The sequence below is a fragment of the Lepidothrix coronata genome, unplaced genomic scaffold (genome assembly GCF_001604755.1).
Source record: "Lepidothrix coronata isolate B3197 unplaced genomic scaffold, Lepidothrix_coronata-1.0 Scaffold18, whole genome shotgun sequence".
Lineage (NCBI taxonomy): Eukaryota > Metazoa > Chordata > Aves > Passeriformes > Pipridae > Lepidothrix > Lepidothrix coronata.
Genome location: NW_016690198.1, coordinates 1,385,445 through 1,408,008, shown reverse-complemented (window position 1 = coordinate 1,408,008; position 22,564 = coordinate 1,385,445). Strand labels below are relative to the sequence as shown.

At 39.8% G+C, this 22,564-nt stretch overlaps 1 protein-coding gene across 5 annotated transcripts in view; it reads right to left on the bottom strand.

The window, feature by feature from the left end:
* Nucleotides 1–22,564, bottom strand: part of TRPM6 (transient receptor potential cation channel subfamily M member 6) — a 92,598-nt gene that overhangs the window by 58,881 nt on the left and 11,153 nt on the right. For 3 of the 5 annotated variants that reach the window (XR_001873561.1, XM_017807378.1, XM_017807380.1), the window contains exons 2-8: nucleotides 11,086–11,165; nucleotides 10,265–10,303; nucleotides 4,944–5,124; nucleotides 4,364–4,577; nucleotides 3,424–3,548; nucleotides 2,451–2,622; nucleotides 991–1,165 (exon numbers count right to left, since the gene is read on the bottom strand). Coding sequence is in view for 4 of the 5 variants with exons in the window: in XM_017807378.1 (XP_017662867.1) it covers nucleotides 991–1,165; nucleotides 2,451–2,622; nucleotides 3,424–3,548; nucleotides 4,364–4,577; nucleotides 4,944–5,124; nucleotides 10,265–10,303; nucleotides 11,086–11,165 (986 nt within the window). In the remaining variant the exon portion in view is untranslated. The remainder of the gene's footprint in view (nucleotides 1–990; nucleotides 1,166–2,450; nucleotides 2,623–3,423; nucleotides 3,549–4,363; nucleotides 4,578–4,943; nucleotides 5,125–10,264; nucleotides 10,304–11,085; nucleotides 11,166–22,564) is intronic. The other 2 variants (XM_017807381.1, XM_017807379.1) reach the window with 2 other exon arrangements.

Below are 22,564 nucleotides of genomic sequence, written 5' to 3'. Positions count from 1 at the left end.
TGAATTTGCTCACTATTTTTTCATTAGACTTCATATCTCTCCTATCTTTCCCCCCCCTATTTATCTTTCCATTAACATTTCCATCCACACTTCCTTTTGAAATAGAAGGATTTTTTTTTCAAATATCATAAATATGGAAAAAAGCAAGTGAAGAAAAAAGTTCTCAATAGAACATACTAGGGGCAAATACTACCTCTCCAAAATAATATTTAGAAAGGACAATAAGTAAACAATTAGGCCACAAAATTTATTAAATTGTTTATTGCTCAAATCAGAAGGAATCCAGACCATCTCTTTAAAATTTGATTTTTTTAATCTAAAAAGGTCTCTGACTTTGAAAACTTTCACAAATAATATTAATTGGCTTTACAAATACATATATTTTTTTCCAGTTTGGATGAAAAATTTTCATCAAGGTAGGTTCAATAGCGCCTGCAGCTGAAACTGCACTGGCAGTGGCACAGAGTTACAGCTAGACCAGAGTGACAAATCTGAGTTACCACTGAGTAAACCAAAGCAAAAGACAAGGAAACTTAGTCCTCTTCGTGCTGCAGTCTGAGGTTTCTACAGCAACTAATCCCAGCTCTAGTCTCAAAAGCTTTATGCAACCAAATTCAAGCCCATATACAGAGCATTAATAGCAGGAGAAACAATAGAGTCAAAACACAAGCAAACACTCTGGAGTCATCCAACAGTGTCTTTCACAAAGGTGAGAAACTTTATAATAACTCAAAATAGCTACTCGCAGGTTTTGGTCTTCAAAAAAGCCCCAGTAAATTTGGCAGAATAGTTATTTCAGCACTAGTTTGAGACAGAGAAGGAATAAACTCTACTCTCAACAGAAGTTAAAGTTGGCAAAAGGCCATAGTGGGGTCCCCCCTAGAAGCATTAGAAATTATCTCATAATATATACGAGGTTTTGAGATAGGTGTTTCCAGGTCCCTGCCAATATGACAGACCAAGGAGGAGGACCATTATGCCACTACTCACCCTGTATCGCCTGTGTGTTTGTGGGTAAATGCCAGGATATCTGCAGCTCTGCCAGTGCCCTCATAGACCACGACAGGGACAGCTGGGGTGGCCCTCACGTACTCCCACACCATTAGGATCACACTGGGGCCTCCTTCCATCACCAACCCAACTATGGGTACACCTTGGCTCATTCCTGTTTCAAAACACACCTAATCAGTCATAAACACGTCTCAGTCACACATAAAAAATTCAAAACATCTGGGAAAAAAATACTTATGAAGGAGTCATACATGGTTCAATGAAGATGAAATCATGCCTTCACCATCTCTAAGCTGACAAACACTTTTCAAGACTTTCACAGAACTTCTGCAACCAGATCGTAAAGACCCTGGAAAACTCCTGAATAAACTGTAAGTGGCCCTAGCACTGGAAATTAAAAATATCCTTCCAAACATCCCTCTGGCCTTTGTGATAGATGTCACATGCAAGGATGTTTGAAATGTGTTCAATATCCATTTGGTTACCTACATACCCATAAAGGTAATCATGCATTTCTTCAGAGACTCTCTCAAGTTTTGCAGCAGCAGGGTGCGTTTTTTAAAAAACAGAAATAAATTTCAAATACAATGCAATAGAAATGAAAATACTACAGAAAGCTTGACTTGTAAATACTCACAGTAAGAAAAAACATAAGAGTCTGAGTAAGAAGCTCTATATATGAACATATTAAAAATTAAGTTAGTTGCTAAGTTTGTAAATTCAATAATGTGAGCACATAAGGGAAGCAAGGGTTCAACATCATAACTGCTAATGCCTTTTTAACATACCTCGAGATTCAAATGACTAGGTAAAAGTGATATAATAATTTGTACAATCTAGTGCCTAAAAGGAAATACTTGTCTATGTAATAAATAATTAATGATTTCTGAACCATAACTTAGTTACCCTATAAGCAAACAGTGGAAGTTATGCAATCTGTCAAACATTGTCTAAAGGTATTACTTTTGCAACCAGTCTTTATTGCTGTACCTGAGGACGTCACAGGCTTCAATAGATAAGAGTGATGAGGACAAAAGTAGTGAACAGAGGAAAAAGGATTTGAATCCCATTGAATGTAACAACTTTTCCACCTAGCAAAATGCTGGGAAAGTATCTAGTGCTGATACAGAGACCACACAAAACTGCAAAGTGAGCAAATGCTCAATACTCACTAAATAATCTGAGTCATTTAGATGTCTCTGCAACTAAGAAACCAACATGTGAGTTCATCCAAATGCATAATGCTTTATGAATATAAAAATGCTGTCCTTTTCATTTTTCTGATATTCATAGTTCAAGACACATGCAATTAATAACATTTGACCTCAGTGAAATCTATGGCAAATCGAAATGTATAACACGTAACAGGAAATGTCAAGTACCTCCACAACTTTTAGGATAGGTTTTTCAGTCACAAAGATGACCACAGTAGTACTCACTCATATGTATTTTTTGAAGTGATATGTACTTCTCCAAATTCCTCCTGAGCATCATCTCACTACCATACTTGCCTACTGTGCCATCATCCGCCATTAGAAAATAAGAATGCATGCTGTTGAGCGTACTCAGCTTGCTGAGTGGGTTACCAAGAGTCTGGTACAGGCAAACTACCTGGGAAAACCAAAATAAAAAGACCCTTAAGAAAACAAACAAAATACCACCATGTATGTTGCCTCACATGTATGTATTCATCATTCTGTGATTGTCTGAAATCCTCCATCAAGCTTTTTGCGTTTCATCCTTAGCATTTCATTCTTAAAAGCAACAAAACCACAATTAATAGCACAGAAAACATTTCTGATTAGGTTTGCAATACTTATATTACAATCTAAGGATTACAGTCTAATCCTTGCAATAACTGAAAAACAATGGCATAGTTTCCCTTGGTTGTATTCCCTTTAAATACACATGAGCTAACATTTATCAGGAATGATTTCACCTTACCTCTCAAGTGCTCTTACACAGTTAAGTAGATTGTGCCCTCGCAGTGGCCATCATATAAAGTTATAGTTTGTGCACAAAAATCACACATATTAATAGCATATTTGTGTACACCATTAACCTGATTGCTTATTCTGAATCTTAATATAGAAATACATAATTTGCAACCACAAGAGAGTTGCCTAATTAATTACAAAATTTGAAAAAGGAATGGCAATTTCCTGTAAGAAGATAAATATTTTAAAACTATTCACATATGAAAAGCAAAATACAGTGCCTCAACATGCCACAGAATGAATAGCTGAGTAAAATCAGCGGCTGATTTTACACTGCTGAGTAAAATCTAAGCCTCTGTTACTGAGAAAATGTATCAATACAGTGAAATGGATCAAGAAGAAAATCAAGCATGTGAGAAAGCTATAAGATCCCATGAATATGAAGGCTTTTATTATTTAAATCCGTCCAACTCACATCTTTTCCAATGAGATCCCTCTGGTTCTCAATGACACCCCATGGAGGAATCCCAATAGTGCAGATCTTTCTCAGGTGTGGTGAGGCACGGCCTTTCAGTGCATCCCCAACATGCCTGGACACTCCTAAACAGATAATGAAATCATAATTTTTCTTCTATATTCTGAGACCTACTCTAGGACACCAAGAAAGGTTTTCCCATCACTTAATTTATTCTATGGTTATATTTTAACAAGAACATCCCACTCAACATGTGTTATTGATGTACACTTCAGGAATCATAAGGCTCACATATAATGCACCAATTCTTCAAACTCAGCACATATTCCTAATTAGTAATACTCTTCTATGTTGCTAATGGTGCTTTCAACATCTATAAAACTTCATTGTTTACATAAATGCACACGACAGTTCTCCTCTAAGCTCACCAGCTAAAGAAGTAAAACTCTTTCAGTTCCATGGATTACTGACCCCTGAGTTTTTGAAAGTACTCTAAAGGGAGTTTCAGATACTAACGGCTAATTAATGGATTATCCTAATTCAAATTTTCTTAATTATAAAACACAAGCTAAATTTAGATTTGAAAACTGTTTTTTCTTGAAAAGACCAGTTATAGTCCTTAGAACCTAAATACTTTAATGAAGCAGATAAATTGACTACAAATAACTTCTGGTTAAATACAGTGTTCCTTATTACATGCAGAGTACTCTGAGTTTTAATAAAAAATAATATTAAAAATATTCAAATGCCTGTCAACAGTAAAGGAATATGATGTCACTCTTTGAATTATGCATTTTTCCTTAAAAAAACCAGTTTTCTTTTGTATTACCATATCACCAATTTTCAAACAATTTCAATGTATTTGACCTAAATGTATATGCTTTTATGCAGGGAAAAAACACCAAAGGCAGATTGAAACAAAGAAAAAGAATTACACTACCACTGTTGATGCCTTCTGTAATTATCCATGCTCCTGTAACCTCAGCAGCCTTCACCAAACCTCTGCTGAAAACCTTCTTGACCTTTGAGGGAAGCTTGAAATTTTGAATGCCTCCATGAACAGAGATCACGAGCTTTGGCAAGTCCATCTGCCATTCTTTAACCATCAGGTGCAACAGCTGATCTGAATTGCTATCATAAGAGAGTCTAATATACTGGAAAGAATAATAATAGGTTAAATAAACATATTTTAAATACTCTAAGAAACTGCAACACATTACAAAGTTCTCAGCATTAATGTCCTGCAGATTCTGTGTCAAATAGACACAAAGTGTCATAATACCACTAAAACTGATAGCACAAAAATACATCTGTGAGTAATACAGACAAGACAGCCTATCCTTAACCACATTAACATGAAGTCAAATGTAAAAATATCATACACAGACTTTAACCTGACTTACTTTCAGAGTCCCCTGCCCTCTTAAGACAATCACTGATATTCACCCAAAACCACTTTTTGTCTTTCTTATGCTGAAATTATAAAAATAAGTTGGACATATAAATACAGCGTCTATTACCTTGGCATGGTAAGTGTGGTCTCCATCTTGAAAATTGATTGTACCAAATGCATCTGTTGGGCTCATCTTTGTGTGTTTTTGCACAGACCATTCTCCATCATCCCTCTGTGAACCAGCTCGATAAACAGGCCAGCTGTACTGTACTCCTGGGTGTTCTCCAATCAGCCGTCCACAGCAACATCTCACATTAAAAATACAAAAATTATTTTATATCAAACTCACTTGCATACCACTCTAGAGTCTTCACCTGAATAGTCCAAACAGCTTTTCTAAAAGAGGGATATCGCAGTTTTTGCACATGGAATATAATAAAAATTAACTGTGTTGAACATGTTTGAATGGCAAAATGACATTGAATGAAATCAAAAATACATTTTGTTGGATATAGAATTTGTTCTCTACCTGAGGAACACTGATAACAATTTTGGGGGGTTGGACTAGATAGTTTTCAAAGGTCCCTTCTGATCCAAACCATGCTGTGATCCTGTGTGATTCAGTAACAGCTAGTATTTCCCAAATAGCTCATGCTTTGCTCCAGTCAGGCATGCTTGGTCTCTCTAGCCATCTAGCAGATGTTAAGGATTCCTGAGTGTCTCAGATACACAAGACAAAATGTTTGCCAAGGAGGATGGAAACCTTCCTGAGGTAGGAAGAGGAAAAGAAACAAACTCCTCCCTCCAAGTTATTATATCTTTGAAAATTAAGAAGCTTTAGGAGAAAAAAAAAAGTGTGGAAAAGGAAATAACAGTCCCTTACTATGGAACATATATAACAAAAACAGAACAAGCAACAACACCTTAACTGAAACTTTAAACAATTAAGTATATTTGCCTTTCGGCGCTGTTCTAACCACAAACAGCAGGGACCACTGTTGGGCTCCGGGAGGCAACAATGAGAATGGTGACCGCGAGCTGTGTCAGTGCCCCGTTGGGTAGCGGGGGAGGGAAACAGACAGGAGGCGGCAGCCGCCGCAAGAGGATGCTCTGGTGTGCAGCACTGGCGCAGGGCGTGGCCGGGGCGGGTACCTCGCTCCAAACGGTCCGTGGCGAGGGCTCACCTCACGCAGGAAAAATTTTCCTCACCCAGCAACTGTGCAGAGGTTCACATGTGGAACACAGCCCCACTCAAAGGGAACCCCCCGGCCGGCAGCGGTGGGGACTCTCCCGGGCTCCTCTCAGCAGCGGGAGTGGCGACTGGCAAAGGACAGGGCCTGCTCCTATAGGGGTGCGCAGTCAGGAGACTCCTCCTCAGGAGCCGAGCAGCACAACGAAAGCGGGCTAACAAGTAGTGCCAGCAGCCTTAACTGTCGCCTGCCTTCGCGCGATATCCCCCTGTCCCCCATAGACTCTTCCCTTTGAGCTGGTACCCCAGCCGAGGTTATACAGCGAAACTCGATCTTGCCCCACTGCCTAGGGGGCAGAAGAAACAAAAGAGTCCCACCTCTGCAGAGAAAGCTATTAGCTTTTCAACAGGAGGGCCATTAGAATCCGAGCTTAAAAACAATGAAGCTTTGATGCCTCTCTCCTCCTAGTGGAGTCTTGCTCTCCCCATGCCCAACCACGCTTCAGTGTAGAAAATTCACGTAGAAAAGTTTGAAACTGTAACACTGAGCTACCTGGAAGATCTATAGCCAAGACTAAGAAGCTCTCAGGAAGGTTGAGGAAGCCATAGCAAAACATTACATACAGCTGTTTGTGGGTTTTTTGGTGATGTTTGCTGCTGCGTGCAGAGTGACAGGGTGCAAGGAGGAGTGGCACTACAGCCTGAGATGATAGTTGAGTCAGAGGAGAGGAGCAGAGGGGCACTTGACTCCCACACATGTCCCTGGCACCTGTCAAGCTGCAACCCAAGGTGCTGAGGTAGGTGCTGGTGTTTCTGAACAGCCAGTTTCTATCAGATCTCCAAGGTTGTGGATATCAGGGAGGTCCCCTGCCTTCAAAAGGCAAAAGCCATCCTGGGGAACCACAGGCCAGTCAGCTGGCCATCAGTTCCAAGTAAAATCAAGAAACAAGACCTCCTGGAGCACACATCTGGGCACATGAGGAAGCAGACAGTGACAGGAAGCAGTAAACAAGGATTTACCCAGGATGACTGACCCACCTACTGCCTTCTGCAACATAATTGTGGGGATGAGAACAGAGCAGCAGATACCACCTTACCTCCACTCTAGCCAGGCTTTAGTAGTTGGTCTGTGACATTACAGTCCAGGAGGGATGACATGCTGAGAGGTGAGGACCTGGTTGGGTGGTGGGGCCACTATCAAGCAGGGTCCCGTAGGGTCTGTAGAGGGTCTGTCCTGTTCAGCCTCTCCACCAGCAATGTGGAGGAGGGGAAGGAAAGAACATGCAGCCCTGGAGAGGGTGCAATTCTGGGGCATAGTAGTAGGTGCTGGTGGCCAGTGAGCTGAGCCAGGGCCATCCATGTACCTGGGCAGCAACGGGGGACAGTGGTGCCTGGGGTAGTGTGAGCAGGACATGGCCTGAGAGCTGGGGGACAGCAAGGACTGTCCCTTGTGCTCAGTCTTTGTCAGCCCCTTTCTGGGTACCACCCCCAGTTTGGGCCCCCAACACAGAAGAGACACCAGCAAACTGGTGAGATTTCAGGGGCAGAGTGACTATCCTGGTCATCGTGGGGCTGGAGCCCTTGTTCTCTGAGAAGAGGCTGTGGGACTGGAGAGAGCTCAGGTGGGAGGAGAGACAGATTCAGGGGCTCCAGCAATACACCCGGCACTGATTGGAGAGGATACAGAAGATGTGGATAGGCTCTTCAGTGGTGCATGGCAGGAGAGTGAGAGGCAGCAGCACAGCTGAAACATGGGAGGCTGAGGCTGGAAATAAGAAGAAGCCTTTTTTCCAGAACGACCCAGTGGTGGAATCATGGCTTGGGGAGGGTAGGCTCTGCCCCTCCTTGGGACAGCATCCTCATCTGTCCCCCCTGGCTGAGCATGCTCTGGGAAGGGGCTGGGACTGAAGAACATGTTCCTGGAGAGGGTGGGGCATTGTCAGGAACACAAAAGCAGGCTACTAGAAAAATCATACTTTGAGCAACAAGAAGAAACCCAGAGGGTCAACTCTGAGGTAAAAGTAACTGCAGTAGTCAGACTACAATATCCAGTGCCCTAGCAGGCAGCAATTTAGAAGCTATATCCAAAAATTATGCCTTTAAGTTCAGATATAGAGAAAAATTGTGAGAACATCTCAGATGTATAAGGATGCAGAAATTTGGTACAACATTTCTGAATATTCATATCGTGAGATCAGTCTAACTGCTGTCTGGGATGCTTCTGTGAGTGCTGCACGGAAGAGTAGATCGAGGCCATTTCAACAAACTAGGGAAGCATGGACAAAAGTGCCAATAAATTACTCAAATTTGATTAGCAACTACTAAATGGAGTCATTCTACTTAGAATTAGCAAATAGTTGCATAACCCATTCATAAACTGTTTGCAAATCTTGGAAGTTCTCTGCAAGTAAGAAATCATTAACAGATTTCATTTGCCCACAATATCAGATCAAATTATAGTAGGCATCAAGTACATTCACATGATTTTAGACTGTTGTGGAAAACCACAGATCTCAGGAGGTCCAAAACCTGTTTCATTGCTGATCTAATAAATATAGTATAACCAGTCAAAACAATCATGTGAAAATTATTTCACCTTGTTCAAACAGAAAAATTCTCCTAGAACCAAGCTCTGTGCACACATTGAGACATACAAGAAGACAAGAACACTTAACATTTGGGAAAATGTACTTGCAAGATAATGGCTGACTGAAGTGAACGTCAGACAGCCACAGACATTCTGCAAACATAGACTGACAAATCAGATTTAAACAGCATGAAATGCTCAGGAAAAAGTGAAAGAAACAGCTACAAGATAAAAAACACACAAAGGTATGGGATGTCTTGACAGAGAAACAGGAAAGAAAAAAATAAACCCATCCACTGGGGTGCACATTTCCTGTTTCTCTTCCTCCCTCTCCCAGTGTAGTATTCACATTCATGCAGTTAAACTGTGTTTGATTAAGAGGCTGAATTGGTGAAAGGTAATCTTAGTTTGGTTTTCCACCTCTTCAGGGTAATTTCTCTATCATTGAGCTTCCCAGACCAATTAACAATATGTTCACTCTGCAGGGGTAGAGGGTGAGGATTGCAGAACTGCTGTAGTATTGATTTAGATAGAATTGAACTACTATATTCTGAAGGACACGTTAACATTAGTTTAGATAACCAGCTGAGTATCTCCAGGTTAGCAGGAAGTATTAGAATCCCCCCGCATTTCTGCTTTCAGAAAACCTGCAAAAATCTTTGAATCTCTGTTCTTCTGCCCTAAAGCAAAGTGTACATGAGACCATTATCTTAGAAGGAGCTGAAACTTTCTAAACAGATTCCATGCAGATCATTTGCCTTACAGGCCAGCACAATTCTGCATATTAGCCCTTTACAGTGATCTGATTTTAAGGAGTAATTTATTTAATTTTTGTAAAACATGACTCTTCCCTTCACATAAATCTTAGAAGCAAAATAAAATATGAAGCATAATAAAAAGTCCTGCTCATGCAGGTGACAGGATTACTTGGCATCAGCTTGCTAGTCATCAGGTATTGGAAACTCATTGTTTTCTGTTGCTTCAGCCTTCAGAAGCCTTTAACACAAAACAAATGTCAAAGAAAATTGAAATTTGTGTTCCAACAGCTGATAATTTCTTATCATAAATATACAGTACCAAAACCTCTTTGGTAACACCAGCTGAAAGACAAATGTTGGATTGAAAGCAATGACTTAATACAAGCCACAAAATACAAGTTGTTTGAAAAAAATCACAAACTACTTGAAAGCACCAAAGGGATGCTATTTTTGTTGCTTGCTTTCCCAAAAGCAGTAACTCAGAATGCTTACTGCACAGAAGTTGAAAAATCTTCAGAAAACCTTTTATCAGGGATGTTTCTATTATGTCCTTTCTTCTCCTTTCCGTAATTCTTATTGTTCTCTATTGCTTTTGTCTCACGCTCTTTCATATAACCCAGGATATAGCTGGAACTGTCTCACTGAAAGAAGCATTTCTGCCTTTCATTCCTCAGGAGATTAGGACAAACTCACCCACACAAAGTATTTGGATAAAATTTTCTATTTCAAATAATGTAAGGGCTATCATGCAATTTATTCTACTTACATTTATGCTAAGCATTCTCCAGCACACCCCTAGAAATGCTGCTCTGACCATATAATAAGAAGATTTCTCTTGTTATTATTTCCTTGACTAGGAATGCCTATTACTAGGTCATTATAAAAATCATAGATATATATTTATGTACTCTTACCTGATTAAATTCTGGCACACCTGGCATCCTGCAGGACACCTGTGATAAAAGGTTGATAATTAATACACACTTGCATAAAAAAAGATACCTGTAATGCTATTCTTAAAGGATCAATTCAAGTGTGAAAAAACTCTTATCAACAGCATTACAGGCTGTCATCTTATGCACCAAACCCTGGAAGATGTACTGGATAACTTTAGATAACTTTAGATAACTTTAGATAACTTTTGTTTGGCATTTCACATGTCAAATCCTCATTTCATAGACAAGTTATCTATCTTATCTATGCTACATTAACCATGTATTCAAAACCATATGATCAAAATCACAGTTTCAGATCCTCAGGTAACAGCATCGACTAGATACACCATCTGAAATGCCAAGTTATGTTTGCTTTCCCACGTCCTAAAACACAGGTTGAGATATGTTACCTTCCTTACTCTTTTCATACTCTACATGAGTCTGAGCAGAAATTTCTCAAAGACTGATCAGCAAAGGGATTATTCTGAGGAAGGGAGAAAGTAATACAGCAGTTCGTCCATGCAATTCAATCACTCAGTTAGATACCGTATTAGTTTTGGTTCCTGGACTGAGAGCAACAAATCTAAGAAGCCTATGAAGGTTAACTGTTGCCAATTTCTAATTCAAATGAACAGCCTGATTTACTATGTACTCGTGACAGGATCCATGAAAATCCATAGACCAGCAATCACCAAAAAGGACACTGAAAACTGTCATCCAAATCACACAAAATGCCCATAAAAAAATTATTCTGATTCTTTCTAAATATAACAGAAAGAAAGTGAAATTCATAGTTTTACCTGTGTGGATCTTTTGAGCTGGGAATGATGTGTGTGCATTCTCTTTTACTGAAGACCTCTTCGATCCAAGTTTTGGGGGACTAAAAGGACAATTCAAAATTAATTGTATTCCCCAACATCAGAACATGATGTCAAAAATTGCACTGTAATGACAACATGGCTATATACAGATAACATAATTCAGAACAATTCCCGTCATGTTGGGTGAAACATGATAAGCCAAAACAGCTCTGAACAGGCCTAGCCCTTCACCTCCAAGCTTTACAGAATTCCCCAGAAATCAATATAAAAATTTATTGCTACCATGAAAATTATTTAGAGGTTCTATCAAACACATGTACAATAGAGAAAGTAGCAAGGACAAATCAGAATTGCTTTAAGGTTTGCACTCTCCTTCTGCCAGAAGACTAGCAAATGGCAATCTTACTAAAGCTGAGTTAAAAAAGGCAAGATTTTCATTTTACCTGGGAGAGATGGTTGAGTCCTTCTTTTATCATTCTTGATAAGAGTAAAGAATAGATTCATTCTGGTCATATGTTTGCTCAACAAATGAACAGTGAAATGCAAAAGCAGGGACCTAGACCTAGCACTGAGAGTGTATGGTAGGTGACCTTTTTCCACTGGCCTCCTGGTACACTGTGAAAACTGTGTCAGTTACAGCTGAGCAAACTGAATAGTCACTGGTAGTACACAGATTTTTTTTCAAAGAATCTCCCTGGGAATCTTTGAACCTTTCTCTTCAGGTCTCTCAGGATCAACTTCCCTGAAAGGAACAATAATTTTCGGATGCTGAACTGTGAAATCTCTGGATCTGAATTTAGTAAACACTGGAAGCAAAGGATTTCTTTTTTGTCTTCAAAGGGAACTACCCCCACAATGAACTGTGCAATGGACAGATTTTTTTATCATAAAGAGTAAATACAATTATACTGGTCATTATTGCCTTATTGTTTCTCATGTTCATCTCACTCTACATCTGTTGTCTAGCTTACAAATAGACAGGAAGCTCTCTAGGACAGAGCACAGCAGTGTCCTTGTTTATGGTTAGGCATACAAGGCATACAGTAATCAAATAATAAGCATTAATTCCTTATTCACTCCTCATGTTTAAAAACAATTGTTCCTTTGCAAAATGTCATCCCTGTGAAAATATTTATGGTACGTGTTTATCTCCATATCTGTTTTTAAATTGTGTCTTTCATACCATGACTTAGAAAACAATTCTATTCATGAGAATGCCAGTAATTCAACTTATTAAGAGTACTGCTGGGAGCATTTTATGGATGGAATTCAACAATATCTCATAAAAATACCTATCTTTTATCTCCCAAGTGGAATTATGGTCCTTAATAAAGCAGGCCCAACTAGTCATGCAGTTATAAAGGGCAATGAGTTATTTGAACATACCTTCCACCAAAATTAATAGATGCCCTACCATTGGTTTTATTGTATGCTGAAACAGACCCCCACTGACAAAGATGAATGAGATAATTAAAAAGCAGTTTGCTGGTATTGGTGTGCATGTGTATTCTTTTGGGAGCAATTGATTGAATTGTGTCTGTTTGAGCTTTGAATGAAGGAGAAACAGTGAGGAAGATCCTCTGGACTAGCAGAGCATTGGCATGAAAGAAAATTAATTAACTTTGAAAGACACATAGTAAAGATGAAGTGCAAAAAATAAAATCCACAGGAAAACACTGGAAGCAGTGAAGCAAATTTCATTACTTTAGGGCAGGGCTTTTGGTAGTATATTCCTTAGTAATCAGTACTGTTTCATGCTTCCTAAACCACTTTATTCTAGTTGTTTGAACTATCAAGCAACCACAAAATGCTTCTAATACTACAATACTGGGGGTCTCTGATTTTTCTGAAACCCTTTACTATTTCTGGTAATTTGTTTTTCACTAGAACTAAGGACCAAAAAACCTTTTTATGTTATGGGATGCCTCAGATAAGAATGACTCTTACTAAACTTTTCATTAACAGGAATGAGTGTGACAGAATGGCCAAGAGGTTGACAAGCCTTACAGCATTTGTTGAGGCAACATGCTCAGCCTTTTGAGAGAAGAATAACATTCAGCTGCTGTCACTTTAATTTAGTAAGAGAAGTAAGAGTTCAAAGGAACTTTGAGCAAGTTGTTGGCATTACACAGACTCAGGGAGCTCCCATTGTGCTACTTCACCTCCAGCATGATATGCTGGAAATCAATGCCAAGGTCTCCTGGTATACATCAGCTGTTTGGTGTGGTTATTTCAATCCAAAATATAACTTGCAGTCCTCAGCGATGGCAATACACTGTGTGAGTTGACGTTATAATATCTAATATGGGAGATGAAAAGACATCTTCTCTACTATTTTTGATATCAGCTAAACTGCCCCCTAAAAGACATCCTGTGCTTTAAAAAGTTTCCATTTTCTAGATTTCAGAGCGTGATTATGACTTAAGACAAAAATAACAATGCTTAAAATTTGTGTATCCTTTTTCAATTTGATTCAAAAGCACCTTTTTCTTTTCTGCAACTGAGGCAGTAAGGGCAGTGACCGACACACACCACAGCTGATCAGGCCACTCTAGTGACAATGGTTTGGGCTCAAGGTCCAACAAAGCCAATGGAAAAAAGAACTTTATAGCTTTGGATCACATGCCATGAATTTTTCCTTGCTACTGCACAGGTCATTGAAAAAATTGCCGAATTATTCCAAATGAATAAGGTCACTATGAAATTTATTTGACCTTTGAATCTCTAAGTACAAAGGATGCTCTTCACCCAGTGGCCCAAATACTCCCCTAGCACATCACAACAGCTAATTCCACTTCATGATTCTCAGTAAATAGGACTGAAAACAAAATTTCAAAGTGCAATTAATATAACACTGGGAGTTTTCACCCTGCCTGCCAAAGAAACATAATAAGTTCCCATACAGATATTTCACTAATAATCTTTGCTCATTTACATAGAGTTTGCCAGAGTACTGTCTATGCTACACTCCTTCACCTATTTGATTCCTGTAGTTTTTACATTTTAAAAAGCAGTACTTGGATAGCATATCAACTGTACAGGATCCTGATGAAGCCTGTAATTTTAACATTTATTTTCATCTCAAAAAATAAACATGTGAATATAACAAAAACCATCATTTGCAAAGTCGACCATTTTTTTCTTCAGTGAAGTTCTTGAGCAGATCATACCACTGAAAAATATATATATATTGAAATTCCAACCAACCATAGGAAAACAATAGGAAAAGAAAAATGCAAGACTATCACTGTATTCCATCTTGTGAAGCACAGATCTTAAGATTTTCAAAAAAAACTGTGAGACACACATATTTACCATTATTCTTAATTTAATATAGGTAAAATCTTCACTTAGTATGTAAAATTTACACCATAACAACAACATTAATTTCTTAATCTAAGGCTTTACTTAGATTTTTAAGCTAATTGTATGATCAGGAAAAGGGTTGTAAAACTTCATGGTTTTTACAGTCATATATGACATTAGGGCAGGGCAAGTAAAAATAAAAAAGGAGACTTCTGAACTGCAGTCTGTTTGCTCTTGGTTCCTAGCTTTGTAAAAGACCTCTGTAACGTGTATCTCCTTCCACAAAATCCTAACATTCCAAAAGTGCCATAATTTAATTAAATTTCAACAACAAATTAAAATTTCTCCTGTCACTATACTGAGGTACATATACCTCAGCCAGCATGAACGTGTATCCTTTTTGCCATCAAACCCTAAAGGGAAACAAAAATAAACCTACATGTTCCTTCTGACTGGCAAATTTCTGTTCTGATATACCAAAGTGAAGCCAAGTTTATATTGCAACCTTCCTTCCAATTTTCCTCTGAGGAAGTCCTGAGACCTTTGTGAGTTTTGGCTTCTCATTTTTTGCCAGTCTGAGGATTAGGATTGCTGCTTATACTTCCCTGCCACAGAAGAGGCTTTGGAGATTTCTAGACTGATTTAGTCAATGGAGTGGCATGAGTTTGGCTCTGAAATTTAAGGCACATGAGTAGTTTTTAGAAAATTGCTTTTAATCACTTCTCCAATATCTTTAATGTCTGAGATCCTTGCATAATATGGTATTAAAGGGACACTGTCAGGTCAAACCTGGTTAAACATAACTAATGTTCAAAAATTAGGGTTTCCAGAAGTAAAGAAAGAGATCAGAGTGTAAAATTCAGGGAAACACCTGCACCACTCATTTCTTTCAAATCCTTGCTGATGGGCAGTGAGAGCAGACAAAACCTAAAAACCCTGCCTAGCACAGAGGTAATCTGTCCTTCAAAATGCAGGGGTGCTATCACCTGCAAGGCAGGTGACCATGGTAGGGTCAGGTATGCAGTGCTTGGCTCACCAGTCTCAGAGGACAGGGCAACACAGCCCTGCGATCCCCTGCTGTACAGCTCCCCACACTGATTTCACCACTCACCCATCCAGCAAAAACAGGTGAATGCTTTGATTTTTCTTTCTGCTTTCTTCTCCCCCAGCCCATACAACTCTCCACCACCACTCCTGTAAAAGACTGGCCAAAGTCTGTAGATGCACTGCACCAATTAAACACTGATAAGAAGAGGGTTAATGTGCATTCATTAACTGCTGCAAGAAACATTCAGCTCCTTCAAGACCAGACAATAAGCACTGTTCATTGGTTGAGTACCAAACTCAGGAAAACTAGGTCACAGTGCTAATATTAAACAACAAATTTTTAGTATCATTAGTTGTACATATGTCCGCTTTAGAGTGAAAGGCACAGATATGCACACTTTTCTAATGAAACAGCATGTGCTTTAGACAATTTTTCCCCTGCAAAAGGAAATTAAAAGGCACACCTCTCTCTGTCAGAATAATTTCATCCATTTTTTAAATATAATCAATTATTGGACAAAACAGTAGCAACTGCCTTTAATGACATATCATAGCTCCAGACAGGTGCAGGTAATAAGAAATCACATAATGACTAGCGAGTTTAAGTAAGAGGTTAGTCAACCTAAGCAAAGTACAGTTGTGCTGGAAACTAGCCAGAACAATCAAGTTGTAAGTAGCTTATTGAAACTGCGACAGAGAAACAGTGTCTTAGCCAAAACACTGTTTCAAGAGCTAAAAAGTGCTGTCAAGCACCATAACTCAGCTCTGCATACACTGTGCATGTAGTGAAACCAGTACACAATGTCACTTTCAAAGAACTTGTGTTTTCTAAAAGACTATAACTAGCAGAGCCAGTATTTCTGCATTGTTGACCAGGTTTGTCAAAATTTTAATTAAAAAAAAAAAGTTACACATCTATACATCTTTTTCCAGTTAGGAAATTGTTACCATTAAAGAGTATTAGATGAAAGCAAATACTCTTTAAAAAGAAACAGATAGTCCTGAGGCTAATAGAACTGCATCAGTACTCAAGTATACAGCACCTGTAAAGATCCAAACCGATTTTCAGTACCAGGGAATGAGGGAGGTAATATTTTCAGGAGAAAGCATGCCTGTGAGAAGTCAGCATACTGCAGTCTGTGACCAACCTTTACTCATATACACCAGAGGAGGGAAAGAAGAACTTTCCCTTATTACACCTACTGCAAGAATCCACTGCAAGAAGAGTGTCCTAAAATATTAAACCCTTTTAAAATTACCTACACATAGAGCAAGTCAATTGCAGTAACACTGGATACCTGAAATGCAGCCAGAGTTCTTTTAAGCTAACACTCAAGACTATTTCACAAGAGCTCAGGGTATAAGCATATTGGTATCTCTTGAACCCTTACCCCTGGAAACTCTTCATGGCAACTGGTAAATTACTGCCAGCATTAAAGAGATTTCCAACTTAACAGGCTGTCTTGCATAAGCTTTTCAGGGCAGGAACTTTCTGGTTCAGCATCCATTACACGCATGCTTATGGTATGAAGTAATACAACAACTGATCGTTAAACAAAGAACACCACTTCAGTTCCACTTAGGATAGAAGTACATTGTCATACTCCAGGGTCACACGCAGTAAAATATGAACCCATGTAATGTTTTCAACACACTCTTCTAGAATTTCCTTGTGTTCAGGCTACCTGCCATAGGGTGACTTCCTGGCTTTGAAACATAGATATGCTGGGGTTCCTCTTATCTTCATCACTACAATAGGTCAGTACATCTGTTAGTAATTGGCAGCTTTTGCTTTTCTACTCTTTCTTACCTACTTCTTTGCCCCAGTGCTCAAGACTGGGACATCAAGACTGCGCATCTGTGGAAATACAAAATTATAAGTAACTGAATTTGCCAGAAAATTTTATTCACTAAATTTCAAAAAGACTTACAAGAATATCATGCAAATAATTTCATTTGAATGCTTCCACTGTTCACCAGTTCACCATGCCCAATTATAAAACAGCTATTGGCTAATCTCAAACTGCCTTTGCAAGCAGACTGCAGATTCAGCAGACTGTCAGATTCCCCTTTTAAAGACAGAAATAATTTCAGGTTACAGCAGAATTTTTGTGATTATTTCCTAGTAACTAATTCAAACTCATCCACTGCAAAATATTCTTAGATGTTCACAAATAAACTGCCTATATTAACAGAAGTCATCTGTCCTATCAGGATAAATACAGACACAAGTCAGAGTAGGATAACAGAACTTCTTAAAACTCTTCAGATATGCTGAAGAGAGATTTTAGATTTTTTTCCTCAGAAAAAATGTAGCATGTCAGCTTCTCAGAAATATATAAATTCAGTCTTCAATCCACATAGAATGCTATGACATTTTCTTTCACAATTAATCTACCGTACTTAAAAGCTAAGTATGGATGCCTAAGTGCTTTTCTGGATTGGGGTCTTACATCAAAGACTCATAAAACTGTTTCCAATATTTTGATCTCAAGCTTAGCCAATAAAAGAAAAACTCTATGACTTTAATGGGCTTTCCAACATGGTGTTTCTGATCCCAGAGTAGACTGCACAACACAATTGGAAGAATATTTCTGAGTGCAAGTGTTAGTGAGGCTATGACAACAAAACACAGGAAATACTAAAACCAAAACTATCCCTGTCACAGAAGGTCCACCTTAACTCTTGGAGCACAGAGCTAGTGAACTGATGGAAAGCTTAGCCCAATCTGAAATACTAGACCTTTAATTAAATTGTTACTTTTTACTTTTTACTTTTAAAATTTATTAAGTAATCAATTAAGGCTTTCTGCTATCCCTGAACATGTAATGTTTTAGAAAAACACATCAAACAGCAGTTCTACAAGAGCACGCCCAGCTTAGCATATTCTTTGCAGCTGGAGGGAGTGAGCAGACTATCCTGTCCCACTGCAGACCACAGGGCAGTGGACTAGGTGGGAAAGGCCGTGCAGGCACTCACCTTAACACCTCTGACAGCAGCCCAGCTTTTGCAAAGGAGCTAAACACAAGAAATCTTAAAACACAATTTAATTCCTCAGCCCTATCCTTGAAACAGGTTCCAGAAACATTGCTAGAAATCCTATATTGGCACAGTAACAAAATCTTCATGGGCCTGACAGCTGCATACAGCAGCCCTTGCACACACTACAAGACAGGCAGGCTGTCACAGGACTGAAATTCCATTTTCCAAAGAAAGACGAACCTCAGGTGATTTCTAAAGAGGCTGAAGGTATTGTTAGTCCCACCTCTGCATTTCCCACCTGGACACATCTCACCTCTCCCATCAGTTCTGCCCTCCATACCACCTTGCAAACAAAAAGGTTTCCTTTTCAGTGCTAGCTCACTGTTAAATGTAAGTCATGTCATTAACTCATCAAATATCACAGACCCAGGAGCAGTCACCTCAAACCAGTTGGAGGAAGAGCCAGCCATGGCCTGGGAGCAGCCAATGGGAACTGCAAGGAAACATCCTCCTGCCTTTTTGTCCCACATGTCGCCTGAACACACCCTTGGGCTCTCCACCAGATCTTACTGCAGTTTCAGCCTCATGTCCAAGACACATTCTGTGATGCCAAGCTTATCCCATTGTTTATTGCACTGGAGGTTACAGCAGCAACCAAAGGGACCCCCAAAGGCTTAGTTTCACTGGGGTCAGGCAGTGAGAAGCAGCTGCAGTTGCATTTTATGCTGGGCTGCACAGGATGACTTGGCAGCCATCGCCACTGCCCTCTCGGCATGAAGCTGAGCTGCGGCTCCTGGCTCCCAGCAGACCAGGCTGTGTTTCTACGCATACTCCCCTGTCTGCTCCTTCTGTATGGCCAGTCTTCGCGAGCGAAGATTTGGGAAAGGTCTTTACCCTTCGAGCCTGCGCAGTGGATTTTTTAGGTGAGACCCAGTGTGCGCTGAACTGAGCCCACCCTTTAATCCTGAGGTTCATCTGCCGGGGCCGAGCAAGCTTGGACAGTGGCAGTGAGGGTCTCAGGACGTAGGTTTGTTTAGAGTGACCTTCTCTTAGATGGATGGCCTTACAGGGCTGATGAGCTCCATCTGCCCAGGGGTCTTTTTCCCTGATCGGGATCCACCCTGATGACAACTCTTCTCCCTCCAGTCACAGCTCCAAACGGCACTCAGCCTTCCAGCATCACTCTCTGCTCACCAAGATGGCTATCTGCATCAGATGGTGTTCAGATGGTGTCATGAGCTGTTCTGGCAAGAGGATGAGGGAAGGGCCAGAGCATGGGCAAGGAGGGTACTGCAAGGAGAATGGACAGGACAAACACACTGACAGGGCTGAGGTTGCACAGCACTGCCACCCAACCTTTCTGAAACACTGGTTGCCTGGCAGGCACAGAGATGGACGTACTTCATAAGCATTGGGGATATATTAGTAGAAGCTCTGATATGCCTCTTTGGGGGTTAAACTGCACCAATATAATGTAATTAATTGCACTGGCTTATAGCAGTAGGACTGATCAAACCTGGGATCGTTCCACCCCAGTCAGGCTGGTAAAAAATTTATATCTACAACCTGACCTCAGCAATGCAGCCTAGGTCGATTGACATTACAATCACAACAGGCCACCAGCCCTTCAGAGATATGACTGAGTCCCTCATTGTCAATGTACCCCAATGGAAATCATTTTTATAATGAAAACACATTATTTTTTCACATCACAGAACTGACATGAAGGTGCAGCCATGGTGTTTACCAAGTTCTAGACCATTGCACCTGAAAAAACTGAAGGCTGGGAGGCAAGTCTGCCCAGACACAATTCCTGTGCAGAGTTTTTCATTACTGGCAACACTGAGACTTAATAACCAGGAAAAAACAGAAACACCAATTTCATTAGGAAATCAAAGACTTCTGATTTGGAAACAGTGACAAGAAGATGTCACAAAACCCTTTTTCTGACTTGCATTTATCAATGTACAGTGCAGCAGAACTCAGCTTCTGTCCTAGTGAAAACAGCTAGAAACTCCAGAAACTGTTTTTGGATGCCTCCTTCTGTTCCTATAGGATAGACAGCAGGAACTGTACAACTCAGAACAGCGTGTACCAGCAACGGCACTATGGCAGAGATGCAAAGCAACAACAGTCCCAAGGAAAGGATGAAGACAAGTACTTAATACATCCTGCCTTTCTTGAGGCTTAAGCACTATGGTCCCTCAAAGGGGCCTCTCTTCTTTCAGGACTGCGAGGGGAAGGTATGACCAGCTCAAAAACTAAGGCAAAATGCTAGAGATGATAACATAAAGCAAAAGAACTAGTAATTCAAAGTATACAGAGTGGATCACAAGGGTTTACCTAGAATGCATGAACACAGAAACAGGTTTATGTATTACACAGTGGTTGATAGAGCCAGTCTGAAAACAACACAGAAGGAAGATCAAAACTTGCCAAACTGTGGCCACCTCAGCTCCCTATTGTGCTGTGAACTGCCCAAGGGGTCTCAAACTCATTACTCATTCTCAAAAAATAGGATTACCCTGCTTGACCTACCGCCTCCCTGGATAGCCCACAAAAACCTATGGATTGGCTTATTGGGGGACATGTGTGGGGACACCCATGTCTTCAGTTAACATAGTGCTACTAAGTGAAAAATAAATTTAAGATTATCTAAACCACAAAAAGGAGGGATGAAAGGAGTGATTTATTTAGAAAAAGAAGTAGGAAGAGTATTGCACATTGTTCCCATAGATTTTCCTCCTAGGAAGGTTTCATTCAGCTTCAGCAGACCAGATTAGAGCCACACAGATGGATGGACATCGTAGGTCGGATATAACAGTCCAGCATGGTCTGCACCATCCTATTTGTAACACTAGTCATGTTCAGTGTAGTGCTGACCCCAACGTGAAGGGACTGACCTTCCCTTCTTACTGCTGCAGCTTTCCCCTGACATGCTATCCTGTACTGCAATCCCACTTTAAAGGCAATACTATAAATCAAGGACAATTCTGGCCTCATGACCATTAAAACCTGTTTTCTATTATTTGGGGCTTCTCTCACTGTTGTTATACAGGGGCGAACAAGAACTCCTTGGCATGATAGAGGAGTGACATGCTGCAGCTGTTGGGCACATGAGGTTCTCCACAAACAATGCCAGTCACAAGGTATGCAATGTTTCATTGGCCCCAGAGGGACCTACACTCTTAGATGCCAACAACATTTTTGAAAACTGAAACTCAGGCACATAAATAATTGAGATGTTTTTGAAAATGTTACCTGCAGCGTAGAGTGGAGTACTGTGTGCACTGCATAATCGTGTGTATGCATAGACAGACATATTTATCTACATTTTCCTTTATGAGCTGTAGAAATTTTAAACTCACCTACCTTCTGGTCTTTGAAAACTACTACATGGCCTTTTACTTTTCACTTAGTTGGTCACAAAGGGGAGGAGGGGGAAGAAGTAGCAAGTAGAAATTATCTGTTCCCTGTTTCTACAACACTAAAACAAAAAACAAGTGAAGATGGAGCTCTAAGAGACATGCCTTTTTCTGGTACAGTTCTGTATGATTATTATGTTTTCTTCCTGATTCTGGTTACCTCCAGGGACAACATACTTCAGCACATTCACTACTGGGTAATCTCTGCACTCCTGACCTCCTAACAGCCAAGAAAGCTTCAGCATTTTTTCTTTATCAAGCCATAAAACAGTAAAGGAAAGAGGTACAAACATAACAATCGATTTTGTGCTTATTGTGGTTTTTACACTACTATGTAAGCCTGTTACTACTTTAAATAAGGTTGTTATGCTATAATACAAACTTAGCAAAGTCTGTAAACTGATTTCACCACTTCAGAGCATGCTTTTAATTAGGGAAAAAAAAAAAAAAAAACAACAAAAAAACCCACAAACCCCAAACACTAAAAACACACTATGATGATATTTTCTTAAATTCATTTCAGGGTCATACCAGTATGAGCTTATGCTTATAGGTAACATTGCAATTCCCCTGGGAGGTCGAAAATACATGAACCTCTAAAAACTGACCACTCTGTTTTTGTAACAGGAGTTTGTAGTTTAATTTCAGGTGTTCACAACTTAAAACACTAGCTGTTTTTTGGGGTTTTTTTGTGTACA